This window comes from Gracilinanus agilis, chromosome 2, assembly GCF_016433145.1.
Source record: "Gracilinanus agilis isolate LMUSP501 chromosome 2, AgileGrace, whole genome shotgun sequence".
NCBI lineage: Eukaryota > Metazoa > Chordata > Mammalia > Didelphimorphia > Didelphidae > Gracilinanus > Gracilinanus agilis.
Genome location: NC_058131.1, coordinates 89,423,551 through 89,438,797, shown reverse-complemented (window position 1 = coordinate 89,438,797; position 15,247 = coordinate 89,423,551). Strand labels below are relative to the sequence as shown.

Sequence of the window (15,247 nt, the reverse complement as noted above, 5' to 3'; positions counted from 1 at the left end):
ATAGTATGGAAAACTTTGAACTCTTATTTGAGTTCTCACAATAGCCAAAGGCAAGTAGAGAGCAGTTTTTATAGGTAATTTGATCTATGGTAATCCAGAGAAGTCAGGACCAAATAAATTGCATTTATTATGTAATAAGTTAACATGCATAGCCTTAGACTCTTATTATAGCTACATATGTAAAATCAAGAGGAAAGTTAATGCAATTCTTTAAATAATTCAGACCCTTAAATCTGTTTTTTGAGGAAATAAAGGAATGATACATATTAACTATCTATATTGATCAAATTCACTGGGTAATTATTTCATAGCCTTGGTGTGCTTTATGTATAGCTCCTTGTGGCTGTTTAAACAAGGAAAATTCATGAAATTAATATTTATTTGGGTGATGAATACTACTACCTCACTGTTTGATTTATGGAACTAATGAAGGACTTAATTCCTAGGCTTTTATGTGTTCTTGGAGGTAACTTACATCAGGGGTTTCTGCCCTCTGTAGAGATGATTTCATTTTCTAAAAATTTACCAACTAAATTAGAGCTATGCTGTGATGGAAATCTCATATTAAAGATGCTGAAATTTCCTATTTCCTTTACTGATCATTTGAGAGGATAGGCAGAGAAAGAAAAGAAAGGACATTTTTTTAAAGACATGGTTTGTATTCATCAAATAAATTTCTCAGCTCCTTTAAACTTCTATTTAATCATATTTAAAATAAGACCTGTAATGAATGAAATTCTCTGAAGGCTGTATTTTTAATTCTAAGATGTTAATGTATTAAATCAGCTCCTCCAGATTTCTAACCAGCCAATGGACTCCCTCCATAGTTTGAACAGACTCCAAAAACTCAAGCAGGACCCAAAAGAAGAGATGTGAGCATTAGCAACCAGGCAGTTAGAATGGGCAGAAAAAGCAGAGGCTTAATCAGGGGTAATTAAGTAACTAGGCTGGGTAAGCCAAAAAGGCCGACTTCCTGTCATATATCCCTTCTTCCATCATCACTCAGTCCCTTCTCAGGACATCCCTGATTGGAGAACAGTCACACAGGAAATGAACTCAGACCTCAAACACAGAAAAAGGGGGTCTTCAGGACATCAAAAGCATCAAGAGACCCTCTTCCTCTTCACCATGTGATGGCAACTGCATTTCAAAATACTGGCTGCTTAGTGCACTGATTTCATTACCTAATCAAGTTCTAATCAAGGATCAAGTCTCAAGAAAAGCCAGTCTAATGATATTCCTTTAACCTTGTTGTACCCAACCCAGTTTCATAGTCAGGACAAGAGACTGTTTTATAGTTTTAAAATCAAACTGTTCTTGGGGGCCAAAGGGAGAACCATTTCTCAAAAAATAATCCCAATTCAATATTAATTTCCCACTGATCATTGTGTTAAAGATCCTCAGAGGTCTAATTTTATATGAGTATAATATGATCAGAGCCCCTGGTGTTATTGTTTGGCAATTGAGTAATTGAGTATCCTTTCTAAATGGCTTTGCCATTCTTTACATAAGGAACTTTATTTATGGTCAATTCTGTGAAATATTTTCTTTGAACAGGATCTCAGTGTACATATACATTCTCCATTGCTGTTAAAAATAAGCTCTATTGATATTTTCTATTTTTTAAAATCACAGTAATTTCCAAGTATACTACCTTCTACTACCAAGTGAGTTCCGTCACTATATCAGTTGGTTTTGCTCAATATTGTATGTACCATACTACACCCATGGTCCCCTCATCTCCTGCTTGAGTGGAGTAGATACTTCTTCTCTAGGGCCAAGTTTGGCCATGACAATGATCACTTACCATCGGAGTATTCTTTTGCACCTATCTTCCAAGATCATTTTTTAAATTTATTTTTTTATTTTTAAAAATATTTTTCCATGTTTACATGATTCATTTTCTTTCCCTCCCTCTTTCTCTCCCCCCTCCCAGAGTGAACAAGTAATTCTACTGGGTTATACAAATGTTATAATACCTATTTCCATATTATCCATTTTTGCAATAGAGCAATCTTTTAAAATCCAAGGATCATTGTGAGGGCCAAATGAAATAACAATGAAATAACAAATGAAAAAACAAAGGCATTTAGCACAGTGCCTGGTACTACATAAATGTTTGCTATTATTGTTATTGAGGATTTTTGTATGGATTTGTAAAGATTATCTTAATTTAAATTATTGTGGTTAGGCAAAAAGCATTTTTTAAGTGCTATATGCCAAATATGATACTAAGGGGTAGTACTATAAAGAAAAACAAAAAGCAGTTCTTTCCTCAAGGAGTTTACACCTTAATTGGGGGGACAACTTGTAAGTAACTAGATACTGTAAAAGAGGGGGGGCAGAAAAGATGAAGGTCATCTGAAGGAGGAAGGCATTATCAGCAGCTAGAGTGTGGGGAGAGAACTGAGAAAGGCTTAAATACAATAGATGTTTATTAAGTACTTACTATATGCCAGCCACTATGCCAAGAGCTAGGGATACAAATAGGGAAAAATAACTTCTGTCCTCAAGAAGCTTAAAATCTAAAGGGGGTTGACAACATGCTAAAGACAATGGCTGGCATGGGGAGGGATGGGTGGGTGAAATTGAAACCAAGTAGAACTGCAGAAAGAAAGAGGAGTGAGCTGGAAGTTCAAATCCCTCCTTCAGTAAAGGAAAGCTTTGGGAGGAGTTTAGTGTTCCATCCTCTATCCCTCCTTGCAAGAGATGGGGCTTGAGCCACACCTGAATGAATCCAAGGAAACTTAAGAAGTGGAACTGAAATAACAGGGCATGCCAGACATGGAGGATATAGCCAGTGCAAACTTATGGAAATAGAAGATGAAGTGTCCTATTTGAGGAATAAATTACAAGTAGGACAGTATAGTTGGACTGTATGATGACAAGAGGGAAATAAAGTATAAGAAGGCTGGAAAGGTAGGAAGAGATTATATTATGAAGAGCTTTAAATACCAAAGAATTTTTACATTTGAGCCTAAAGGTGATAGGGAGCCCCTAGAGCTGGGAGTGGGAGGTGGAAGAGTATATGGCTTGGTTCCACTTTTTTTTTTTTAAATCATCTTGTTAGTTGAATGGAGGATGGACTTAAGAAGGGAGATACTTAAGGCAGAGAAACATACAAAGAAGGCTATTTCAACTACACAAAAGAATGTTTGAAGTCACTAAAAATAAGAGAAATAAAATCAAGGCAATCCTGAGGTTTGATCTAACACTCAGAAAATTTACAAGGATGACCAAAGACCAGAGTAGTCACTATTAGAGAAGTTGTAGAAAGACCAGCACGCTAATGCATTGTTGGTGGACCTGAAAATTAATACTCTTCAAGAAAACATTTTGAAATTATACGAATAAAGTGTCCATACCCTTTCACTCAGAGATTCCACCGCTCAAAATGTACTCCCAAGGACATAATTGATTAAAAAAAAAAGTTTATGACTACCCCAAAATATTTATAGCAGCACTTTTTGTGATAGTAAAAAACTAGAAACAAAGGAGATGTCCATCAGTTTGAGGATGGCTAAAACAATGTGGTACTTGAATGGATGGAAATATTACCATGGTTGTAATCAACAATAAAAATGGTGAAGATATAGGACCATGGAAAGATTTACATGAACTGATAGAAAGTTAAGTAAGCAGTACAAAGAAAACAATACACACAAAGACAGCATGATATGAATGGAAGAGAAAAAAAGAACCAAAGGTCAATAGAAAATGAATGCTGCAAAATTACCAAGAACAAGCTTATCCCAGCAGAAAAGATCTGAGAAGACACCTTTAATCACTCCTTTGCATTGGTAAGGATACATCAGTGTGGAATATTGCATATATTGTCATAATTTTTCATCGTATTGATCAGCTTTGCTGATTTTTTTCTTCTATCTACTTTCAAAAAATTCTTTGTTATAAGGGGTGGTTGTGTATGAGGAGTGGGGGATGTGAAGTAAAACCAAAATATATCAATAATTTTTAAAAGGGCTACTGTAGTACTATAGGCAAGAGATGATGAGGGCCATAATTTAGGGAGATTTATGATTCAAAAGAAGGGAACAAATGTGAGATGTTATGAAAGTACAAATGACAACATTTGGTGATGAATTGGAAGTGCTGGATGAATGCCTGGCAATAATAGGTACTTAAATACTTGCTGACATCGAGTGGGAGTGAATAGTACAGGATGACACTCAAGTTTTGAACCTGGATGACTAGGAAGTTGATGGTATTATCAATAGTAATAGGGAAGTTTGGGGATGAGGAAGGGTTTGATAAGAAAGCTCTTGAGTTCTATTTTAGACATTTGAGTTTGAGATACCTATTTGAGAGGTTGAAGAGTATTATGCAATGATCCAATATCAGAAGTGGAGAGTATTTTATCAGTGGAATAACAATAAAGAAAGAGCATCACTTTCTATATTGTTACTGTACTTAAGTATTATCAGATTCTTTCCTTCTGCCTTGGAACTGAAATCATGTATATGTTGTTTTCCCCATTAGAATGGGAGTTTGTTGAAACAAGAATGGTCTTTCTTTTCTATTTGTATCACAAGCACTTAGTAATTATTTCATTCATTTATTCACTTTCAAGAGACGGGTTCCCCCTCCCTCACAAGGTGTAGGAGTCTTCCTCTTCAAGGTTACTTTCTAGCTACTCCGTGTGTATCTCATTTGTAACTATTTACTTATATGTCTCCCATGCTAGGACAAGTTCCTTGAAATCAGGGACTATTTTTGCCTCTTTTTAATAAGTTTCTAACTATCTTCCACATGGAGAGATTGTATCAGCTGATCAAGCTGAGCATTACACTGATCCCCTCTAAAACCCTTTGGCAAATAGGCAGTGGTACATTTTGAACATGTTGTACATGTTCCCAATCCAGAACTGTCTTTAGGGTCTCTGAGAAGACATTGCCCTTTTCACTTGCTTTTCCAGTGCCATATAGGAAAAGGTCTCAAAACAAAGTGTGTGTGTGTGTATGAGGATCTTGTACAGTCCCACATATATAGGTAAAAATTATAGCCATATTGAAATACAGAGTTGGGCATATTCAGCAAAGGAGGAAGATGTTACAAAGTTTATCATAGATTACTACTTGCTTAGTTCTCAGGGAATGCCTGACTTGATGCTTGAATTGTATAAAAGGGAAGAAAATAAACTTCCAACTGAAGAAGGAAACCTAGTCCCATAAGAACTTTCCAGACCATGTGGGGCTTTTCCCTAAGGGAATTAGGATCTGGCATTGACTGGAAGTTAATCCCCTCACTCTCAATTGAGAAACCAGACTTAATACTTTCAAATTGCTCTTAGTCCTAGAGTTTGGGGTACTTCGGTGTCTCTATTCCTTAATTTAACACTATTAGTCATTAACTTCTTGAAGGTAGTGTCTATCTTGTTTGCTCGAATTTGTGCTCAGCACAGTGTCTGCAATTAGTAAGAGCTTAATAAATGTTCTAACTCTCTCTCTCTCTCTCTCTCTCCCTCTCTTCTCCCCTCCCTCTCTCTCTCCCTTTTCCTCTCCTACTCTTGTCTCTATTCGCAAATAAGTGAATACAATATAATTTTATTTTTTTCTGGTTAAGGAACATATTTCAGTCATTTCTCTGAATTTATTTATGAAAAGCAGGAGAGTTGAGAAGTAAATTTTTGGCTTTTTGAATTGGAGAAAACCATTCTGATATATTAAAGAAATAATCTATTAGCTTCTATCCTGTTAGATAGGGAAATAGAATCATGTAGGGGCATAAGACTTCCAACAGAAGACTAATTGCTGTATATGGTTTATAAAAACATAGCAATGATGATCAGAAATCTGTTTGGAAATTACCTGTATAGTTAGAAGCTGAAAGCTAGGGGTAAGAAGAATTTAGCTTTCCTCCTTTTCCAATATTATAGCTGTTGTTTTTGATTCATGCTTACTACTGGCTATATCTACTCTCTTCTAATTCAGTACTGTTTAAGGAAAGAATAAAAAAAAGTTGGGATCTGGGGCACTCTTTTGTCCCTCTGCACTCAGATGTGTACCTACTTAGCTTTTCTGTTGAAAGGAATAGGAGCTCAACTACTTTTAGATAATACAAAATGAAGAAAATATGACTTGTTTTGGAAGGGAAATGTAAATAATCTGATAAATATCTTGATTATTTATAACTGCATATTGTTTGTACATTTCTGTGTATTTCAAAGGAACACGAAGCTCTGAAAGCCTCTGCCAAATGCTACAAATTTGAATCTTAAATGTCTACTGCATTTTAAAGATAATATAAGTGATAGACTAAATGATTTGTATTTTGTGGACTCCTAGAACCAAAAAATGACCTTAATTGTCCATTCAATCCATTTCCTTGCCTCTAAGAAAAACAGTATTTATACTCCTACTAGAAAGTTAGATCTGTTTGCTTAAAATAAGCAAAGGAGGGAGTTTAGTCTCCTTTTATCACCAATTCTAATACACTGAATTCATTAACCTTATAAGCAGAGTGTTCTTCTAATATATATTTTCTGTTTCCTTTTAAGCACCTTCCATTCTGTTTTATAGTTCGCTGATCTGAAGATCAAAAATTGTAGGTGCCTCAGTGTTTATTTCTGTTTTTAAAGAGTGATTGTATTTATGTTTGAAGGTATTTTAGAGTTCCCAAACTAGTCCAATAGATGTTGAGAATGACAAAAGAATCACGGTATGGTTTCCACATTCTACACCTTTACACCTTTATATTATGGACAAAATGGGGTCCTATGATTTCAATGGCTTTGGGAAATTGTGGGTGAGAAAATCCCTTGTGCCATTGCAGGTCTGCATGTTCTCTTTAACTTATGTTCTGAGAGTTACCCATAAACTACATTTCTAAGTACAGAAGGACAAAACCTACAATTGTGGACCTTCTTTATTCTCTCTTTAAACAGTACTGGATGGGGCAGCTAGGGCTAGGTGGCATAGTACATAGAGCACCAGGCTTGGAGTCAAAGAGACCAAAGTTCACATCTGGCCTTAGACACTTGCTAGCTATGTGACCCTGGAGAAGTCACTCAACCGTTTGCCAAAATTTCCTCATATGTCAAATGAGCTGGAGAAGGAAATGGCAAACCACTCTAGTATCTTTGCCAAGAAAACTCCAAATAGGGTCACAAAGAGGCCAATACAACTGAACAACGACACACAGTACTGGAAAAAATGAAATCTTTCCTACTCCCAAGTTCAGGCCATACAGGGAATCTCAAGACAGATTCTCATCTAACTCATTAATTCTGAGAAGTGAAGTGATTTGCACAGGGCCAGCCAGCCAGTAGGTGTCAGAGGTGGGAATTGAACTCAGATCTATCTGCTTTTGAGGCTGGTTCCCTTTACATGATGCCATTCTGTCTCTTCTTATTACAAATAATATTATATTTGCTTTTTTAACTATAGCAGTAAATATGATCCATGTAGGATCACAGGATTTATGCATTCTTATTTTACAGATGAAAAAAACCAAGGCTCAGAGAGAGATTAAGTAACTTACTGAAAGTCTCAAAGGTAATAAATAGCAGAGTCTGAAGCTAAATCTAATTTTTCCACTTACTTTATAGTCCATTCTGACCACAAGTGGTCAGTCCTGTGTGCCATTTTATATATATTCAGTTTAATTTTCTATCTTATCCTTTGTATTAAACTTTAGTCTGTTTAAATCCCTCCATTTTCAAATTTGTCATAGAACATAGAGCTGGAAGAAGCATTCTACAGATGAAGAAACTCGGGTTACTGCAACAATAAGTTGTAATTTCCCAAAGTTTACACAGACTGTAAATAGAAGAGGTAGGATTTAAAATTTTGGTCCTCCTTGAAAATGTTTTCATTTTAATCAGGTTCTCCATGACCTAACATGAACAAAATAGTTATTTTGGAGTTCTTGCCTACTTTTAAAGGTTCTATATTGCTGGTTGGCATGATTTTCAACCACTTTTGATGCCATATACCTGCCTCTCTACCACAGTCACTACCCTCATCTTAGATTCTCTGCAGGTTCTAGAGTTTCAAAAATATGGGATGAGGACTGGGAGTAACCACCCTGTCTGATAAAGACCTGGGCCAGTCTCAGAGGGCAGAATGAAACTGGGCACCTCTTGCTCTCCATGCCATGAAACACATTGGACTTACCTTGAATGGAGAAAATAAAGAGTTGTCTTTAATAAGTGGTACCTTTGCAATGACTTAAAGCAAATGCTAATGTATCCTATTATAGTTCCTGTTAAGTCAAGAAAGCACTTATTAAGTGCTTACTATTAGCCAGGAACCTTCAGCACTAGGCAATTAGAATATATTAAATGAATCTTACCATAGTTAATATTGTTATTAAATGAAATATCAGTATTTTCAAACATCAAATTCTTTAAATTCGTGACCTTGCTGAATTAAGTCTTCATTCTACCCAGGTAGCTTCCAGTCCATCAATGCCTTCTTGTCCCATGCAATTTTTGTTTATCTCTTTCTGTGAGACCTTCACAGACTTATTCAATGCACTGGAGACCTTCCTGTGGGCCTTTTAATATTTGATAAATTCTGCCACAGTGTTCAGCTGTGGGTGAGGTAAATATTTAGGGGACCTCCATCCCAGTTTTGATCCTGTGCACCCAAGTGATTCAACATAGGAAACAGAGTCGTGGGTTTGATGGACTGATGCTGGTTTCTGGTATCCAGGTGCAAGAGGCCAGGGTAGGGCAGATGGCATGATATTTGAAAGCCATTGGCCAAGGAAAGATCCAGGGCTGGGAGGAGCTTAGGTTTGAAAAGCCAACTACAGAAGCGGAGGAGCAATCTTTGCTTCTGGAGAGGTCTCTGAACAAACTCTTCTTGGGCTAGCTCTCTCTCTCTCTCTCTCTGAGCCCTCTTAGCTTATCTGACCACCTCTGGCAAGTGGCAGGGCAGAGGGAACCTCAGAGGCTGCCCTGCAATGGGAGACCTGATCCTACCTTAAGTTAGAAAGGCTGAAACCCGATTTTTCTCTCTTTCTCCTTAATAATAAATGCTTATAAATCTAATAATAGACCTCCAAGATTAATTTTTATTTATAACAGCTGCCAATTCATTCTCCCTTGCTCTTGCTACATGACACACCTTTCTTAAACTCCCTTTCTTCTCATGGGGCTCTGGCACTGTAGTCTTTTGACCTTGATCACCATGTCTCCATGACTGGTAAAGTTATCAAATATTTTCTGGGTGGATCTTTAGACCACCTTGTTGTGATCATTGCTCTACATGGATGACCCTTTCTAAGAAATTGAAGCAAAATCTATATCTTTACTTTTTAGGTTTCCATTTTTTTTTAGTCAATAGCTTATTTAAGTCGATAAATTCAGAGCTAGTATCAGTCAAATTTTCTATAAACTGTGAAAAGTTTTCTATGTGTCTTCGGTTGTTAAGAAAAAAAAAACAAAAACAAAATCTATTTATGTGCCCGACAACTCTTTATTTCTTTTTCTATTTTATCTAAGGATCAATCAGGGGTTTATTTTCCATAGGTAGATATCATACTTGAATCTTTTAGGTAGAGATAAGCATACAAGAAATCGTGGGTTATCAAGAGAGGTTGAGTGTTGTTGAATTCTGTGAGTGGTTCCAGTATCAGATATTTTAGCCAGATGTAATTTTTGCATGTTTGATGATGTTTGAACTTATTGAGAAAATATCGACATGGATGCAGAGTATCTTAAAAGTCTTACTACAGTTTTAAGCTTTAAATATAGTTGAAAACTGCAGTAAAACTTTTGGGATGCCTGTATAGTGGTCTGAGGTTTATAAAATGCTCATTTATACAGCTAATCATTTTTGAATTAGCAGATTTCTACATAAAAGTGATACTCTGCCATTTTACTCAAATAGGATATCCTGTAACATGCAGTTCTAAAGCAGGTATATCACTGCCTTGGACTTTGTGGTTTATTATTGGAAGCACCTAATAAAGGAGTTCTTTCTAACATTATCTCACCCCTGTGAAATCTCTTCATTTAACAATTTTGCATCATCTGCATTTCTTCTTTCACGGCCTTTCTACACTAATTACAATTTTGGCTGCTGTTAGAAATGATTAAGAAAAATAATGTTCTGGCATTTGCTCTTTCACAAACATCTCTATTGAATTCAATTCATTTCATAGAATCTTTAAATTGGAAGAGACATTAGTGGTCATCTTTTCAAAGCTCCTCCTTTTACCTTCTGAGAGGGGAAGTAATATATATAAGGTTACACAGCCAAGACTCAAGCTTCTGTCTCTCAGTTCAGTACTCTACCCACTATTCTATTTTCTAGCTGTTGAAGCGGTATGACATTTTATGTTATTGAATTTGCAGATCCAATGAAACCATGTCACTAAGCACCTGTACACAAGCTTAGCCCGGTACTAGGTACACAGGAACAAGGACGAAGAACTGCCCTAAAGCTTCGTATTTAGAAACACTTGCTATGGGATTCTATGATTCCTGACTTAGTGGCACCTCCTTCCCACCCCACCCCCCCCATTACATTCACCATGGAGAAACAATGACTCAGTGTTATTTTTGTTAGAACCTTATGTTAGGGAAAAGACAGCTTGCTATTCTTCAGGTTTCATGAATTTCTCATTATAGGAGCCTTACGGGGCACAGAGCCCCAAATGGTCACATTTTTATTCATAGTCTCCCTAGTCTGGTGAGGGTGGAATTTGGCAGGTGAACAAGCATAGCTCGTACCATCCCCAGTTTCTTCGCTGCTGCTGCCCTCTTTACATTTTTCTCTGCTGCTAACTTGCAAGGTGATGGGGTACATGACATGAAGAAGCAGACCATTCAGTGGAGAAATGTTCTTCTGTCTAAGGATTTCACTAAGGTGCAGGATAGCTAGGGGCTCTCGACACTCTGAGATTCTTTGGTGATGAGAGGGTCTTTTCCACAGACAGTGGCTCCTGCAATCTCAGATGCTGAGTCTGACTCCCTGGTCCCTCATTGGTCAGGAACTGAAGGAGTTGCTATTTTGCTTTCTCATGGCCTTGAATATTTTTATATGAGCTTTCCAGTGTCACAGGCTTCTCTGTGGGCAGGTCTCTGGAGTTGGAAATATGGGGATCGAATCATCCTGAACAGCTTCATTCTGACTGGATTTCTATACTCCTTTTGGGGCCAGAGACAACGTTATGGCATAGGCAAAGGGCTTATTGGAGGAGCCCAACCTGGAATTTGGGTTCATGGTTTGCAAATTGAAACTAGGTGATATGTAGTACCCAGCATTTCTTTCAGGGTCATCCTAAAATAGTGCTCTTTAATATTGCTTCCATAGAGTCTTTGCCACCAAACTACTATTATTTAGATCTGAAATTTGAGGGTCTTTTCCAAGTAGGAAGGATGGGTTATGCCTGTGACAAAATGGCATGTATTTGTAGGATGTTTGGCTAGCTCTAGGAGTATACCGTCTAAAGGAATGAGACAGAATTCTGTCTGACGGTAATAAGGACCTTATGCATATTTAAATTCATCTTTAACTAGCTGCATTTACCAGCCCAGACCTAAAAACAAACAAAAAAACCCATTGGATAATTATTTTTATTAAAAAAATTTTTTTACATCCTTACCTTCCATCTTAGAATCAATACTGTGTATTGGCTCCAAGGCAGAAGAGTGGTAAGGGTGGGCAGTGGGGGTCAAGTGACTTGCCCAGAGTCACACAGCTGGGAAGTATCTGAGGTCAGATTTGAACCTAGGACCTCCCATCTGTAGGCCTGGCTCTCAATCCACTGAGCTACCCAGCTGCCCCTGATAATGATTTTTAAAGTGATCACTTGGCTTAGATTTCTGGTGATTTTTATTATTTTACTTTCCTTTGGTTCGAAATCTCTTCCTCATTGGACTTCTGAGTGAAGGATCTGAGTTAAAGTGATCACTGGATTATAGAATCCTAGAATTTTTAGAGGTAGGAGGGATCTCAGTGGCCACCTTGTACTTAATGAAGCAGAGGCCTCTACCTCCTAAAGGCAGCTCATAACACATTTGGATAGGCCCAATTTTCAGAAGTTCTTCTTACTATTAAGCCTAAATTTATCCCTTTGCAACTTCCACCCATTGTGGCTGTTTATGCCCTCTGGTGCCATAAAAGAATAAGTCTAATCCCTCTTCTGCATGACCACATTTCAGACATGCCCTCTCTAAGTCTTCTCTAGGCTAAATGTTCCTAGTTCTTTCAACTAATTGTTATTTGACATGAATCCTTTCACAACAGGCCTTCACTCTCCTGTTTGCTGCCCTCAGATGCTCTCCAGCTTTTTTATATCATTCTTACCTTGAGGCACTCAACACTTCACATGTGGTCTGACCAGAATAGAGTATAGGGAGTCTACCACTTTCCTATTATTGGGAGTTGTGCCTCTTTAAATGCAGCCCAAGATGGCATTGGATGAGGAATAAATAATAGGAAAATCTGTGATTTCACCTTGAGAAAATTTTAATTTTTTACTTTTCGATATGTAAAATAAATATAAAATATAACTTTATAAAAAACTTACACTCTAGCTACTTGCAAAAATAGATAAAGTCTTTGAGAAAAACCTAATGGATTATATTGTTTATATATTGTTGACAGCTCTAAGTTAACCTATTATTAAATAAGATCTTGCTTTTCAGAAATATTGGCATCTAATTAACTTTAGTGGAAACTTTAAATTTTCTAAATAAATAAGGACTTAAGCTTGACAAATTTGCATCTGTAGTCTCTGTTTTGTCGGTTATTAAATTGTGGTGGATCTGATAAGACTGTCTCTGTTCTTCATGTTCTCTGGAAAAATAAATGAATTAATGTCAATGTCGTACTATCTAAAAAAAATCTGAGTGCTATTAAAATGCTTAAAAATAAAATGATCAATTCTTTTTTTGTTCTCTTGACAGGATAATTGAAGCCATCTGTATAGGTTGGTTCACTGCAGAGTGCATTGTGAGGTTCATCATCTCCAAAAACAAGTGTGAGTTTGTCAAGAGACCCCTGAACATCATTGATTTACTGGCAATCACACCCTATTACATCTCTGTGTTAATGACAGTCTTTACAGGAGAGAACTCTCAACTTCAGAGAGCTGGAGTCACCTTGAGAGTCCTTAGAATGATGAGGATTTTTTGGGTAATTAAGCTTGCCCGTCATTTCATCGGCCTTCAGACACTTGGTTTGACTCTCAAACGTTGTTATAGAGAAATGGTTATGTTACTTGTCTTTATTTGTGTTGCCATGGCAATCTTTAGTGCACTTTCTCAGCTTCTTGAACATGGGCTGGACCTGGAAACATCTAACAAAGATTATGCCAGCATCCCTGCTGCCTGCTGGTGGGTGATTATCTCTATGACTACAGTTGGCTATGGTGATATGTATCCTATCACAGTGCCTGGAAGAATCCTTGGAGGAGTTTGTGTAGTGAGTGGAATTGTTCTACTGGCATTGCCCATAACTTTTATCTATCATAGCTTTGTGCAATGTTACCATGAGCTCAAGTTTAGATCTGCTCGATATAGTAGGAGCCTCTCCACTGAATTCCTCAATTGACTTGTTGCTGCTTTCCTTCTGCCACTACTTGCTGTACCATTTCTGCTGGTCAAAGGGACTATCAAGTCTTCCACAAGAATCTCTTGCTGGAGGATTTCTAGAAGACCGTCATCACCTTTGTCGGGTAAATGTAATGTTGCCCAGCTGAGGAAAAGAAGATTTTGTTTATTGAAAAATATATATAGGATGGAACTTAAGGAAGAAAAGACACAGTGGCTCTGGGAATGACGAGAGGAAGATTTCAGGACGTTATTTAGACTTTATCCTCTTTGCCTTGAATAACTACAGATTTTTAAAAGCACATATTATTTAAATATTTGAAAACTTAAGGTCCTATTTTCCAAATGTGTTTCAATGCCTGTACACAGAAGAAAAGTTTGGAATTTATAGTATTCTGGTTAGTGGGGAGGGGGGAAGCATTTCTATTTCCTGATGGTGTACAGTTTTTTTGCATCATTGTCAGGAGTATCCCAGAAATATATACTGCATGCAAGAATGGCTTAATGCATACTAAAGAGATTTGGCTAAAAATTTTAAGCTGTTGAATGAGGCTCTAAGCAAACAGGGATAATTTTTGACTCTTCATCATCTGTCTCAATTTATTAGTTACATTTTGTTCTTATTATAATACTCGTATATTATAGCTTTATTGAACTTTGAATATTATATTCATTTATTGTCTAGATGGGTTTTTCCTTTTCATTGTTTCCTGATAGATTCATCCATATAAGTTATTTAAGAGCAGGAAGAGATTCCTGGATAACCCTCTCATCAGATCTTATCCTAACATGTTGATGGCATCAAAAGTTTTGTCCTCATAGATCATTTGGTCCTGTGAAAAAAGTGCTAAAGTTGGATTTAGAAGACCTGGGTTCTACTTCTGCCCTTAAGTACTTATTAGTTGTGTGACCTTTGCTAAATTACTTGGCTTTTCAAAGCTTTAGTTTCTATATTATGAAAATGAGGAGAATGACACAGATACATCTCTTTCATAGGGTAGTTGTGAGGAAAGCACTTTGGAAATCTTCAAGCACTATACTGAGTTTTTTGATGTCTGGGTAAAGCTTTGATTCCAACATTTTGAATTTAATAGAAACAGTCTGATCGGTAGTAGAAGTGGAATGATACATTTTTAGTGTGTTTTCAGCTCCATCAAGACACATACACACATAGACACACACCCCTATTGGGCTATTTTAGAAAATAACTTTTCAAATTCTAGGCTGAGTGTAATTCCAGATGAAGTGGCATTAGAAGGTAGACCTGCAGGCCAGATTTATCGAAGGTGATGTTTTAGTGCTGCTGAAATTTTACAGATTTCTAATCAGAACTTTTTTTCAGTAGTCTTAGTGATTGATTTCTGTGTAATCAATTGAACTAGCAGTGTAATAAGACTGATTCAGCTAAGACAATTGAAAAGCATGATTCTGTTTTTTTATCTGATATTTTTAATTGTACAGATAGACATAAACATATTGACTTCTGTCTGTTAGAAGATACTGATAAATATACTCATTAGGTTCACTAGTTTTTAGACCCCAAGAAAATAAAACTGTATATTCTTAAGTTAGTAATAAGTTTTAGCTCCTAAATATAACAATACAGCTCTAAATTACTGGTTTGTTTTCATGATCATCACTCCCATCAAGAAACTTGGACTATAAATGACTAAGAATTAAAGTAATGGAGACATCATTGATTTAAATGTGTGATACATAATA

At 36.7% G+C, this 15,247-nt stretch overlaps 1 protein-coding gene across 2 annotated transcripts in view; it reads left to right on the top strand.

Moving 5' to 3' along the window:
• The window catches only part of KCNG3 (potassium voltage-gated channel modifier subfamily G member 3), a 40,877-nt gene extending 27,351 nt beyond the window's left edge, over positions 1-13,526 (top strand). For both annotated transcript variants that reach the window (XM_044660641.1, XM_044660640.1), the window contains exon 2: positions 12,881-13,526. In XM_044660641.1, coding sequence (XP_044516576.1) covers positions 12,881-13,526 — 646 coding nt within the window. The remainder of the gene's footprint in view (positions 1-12,880) is intronic.
• Positions 13,527-15,247: the final 1,721 nt, after the last annotated feature.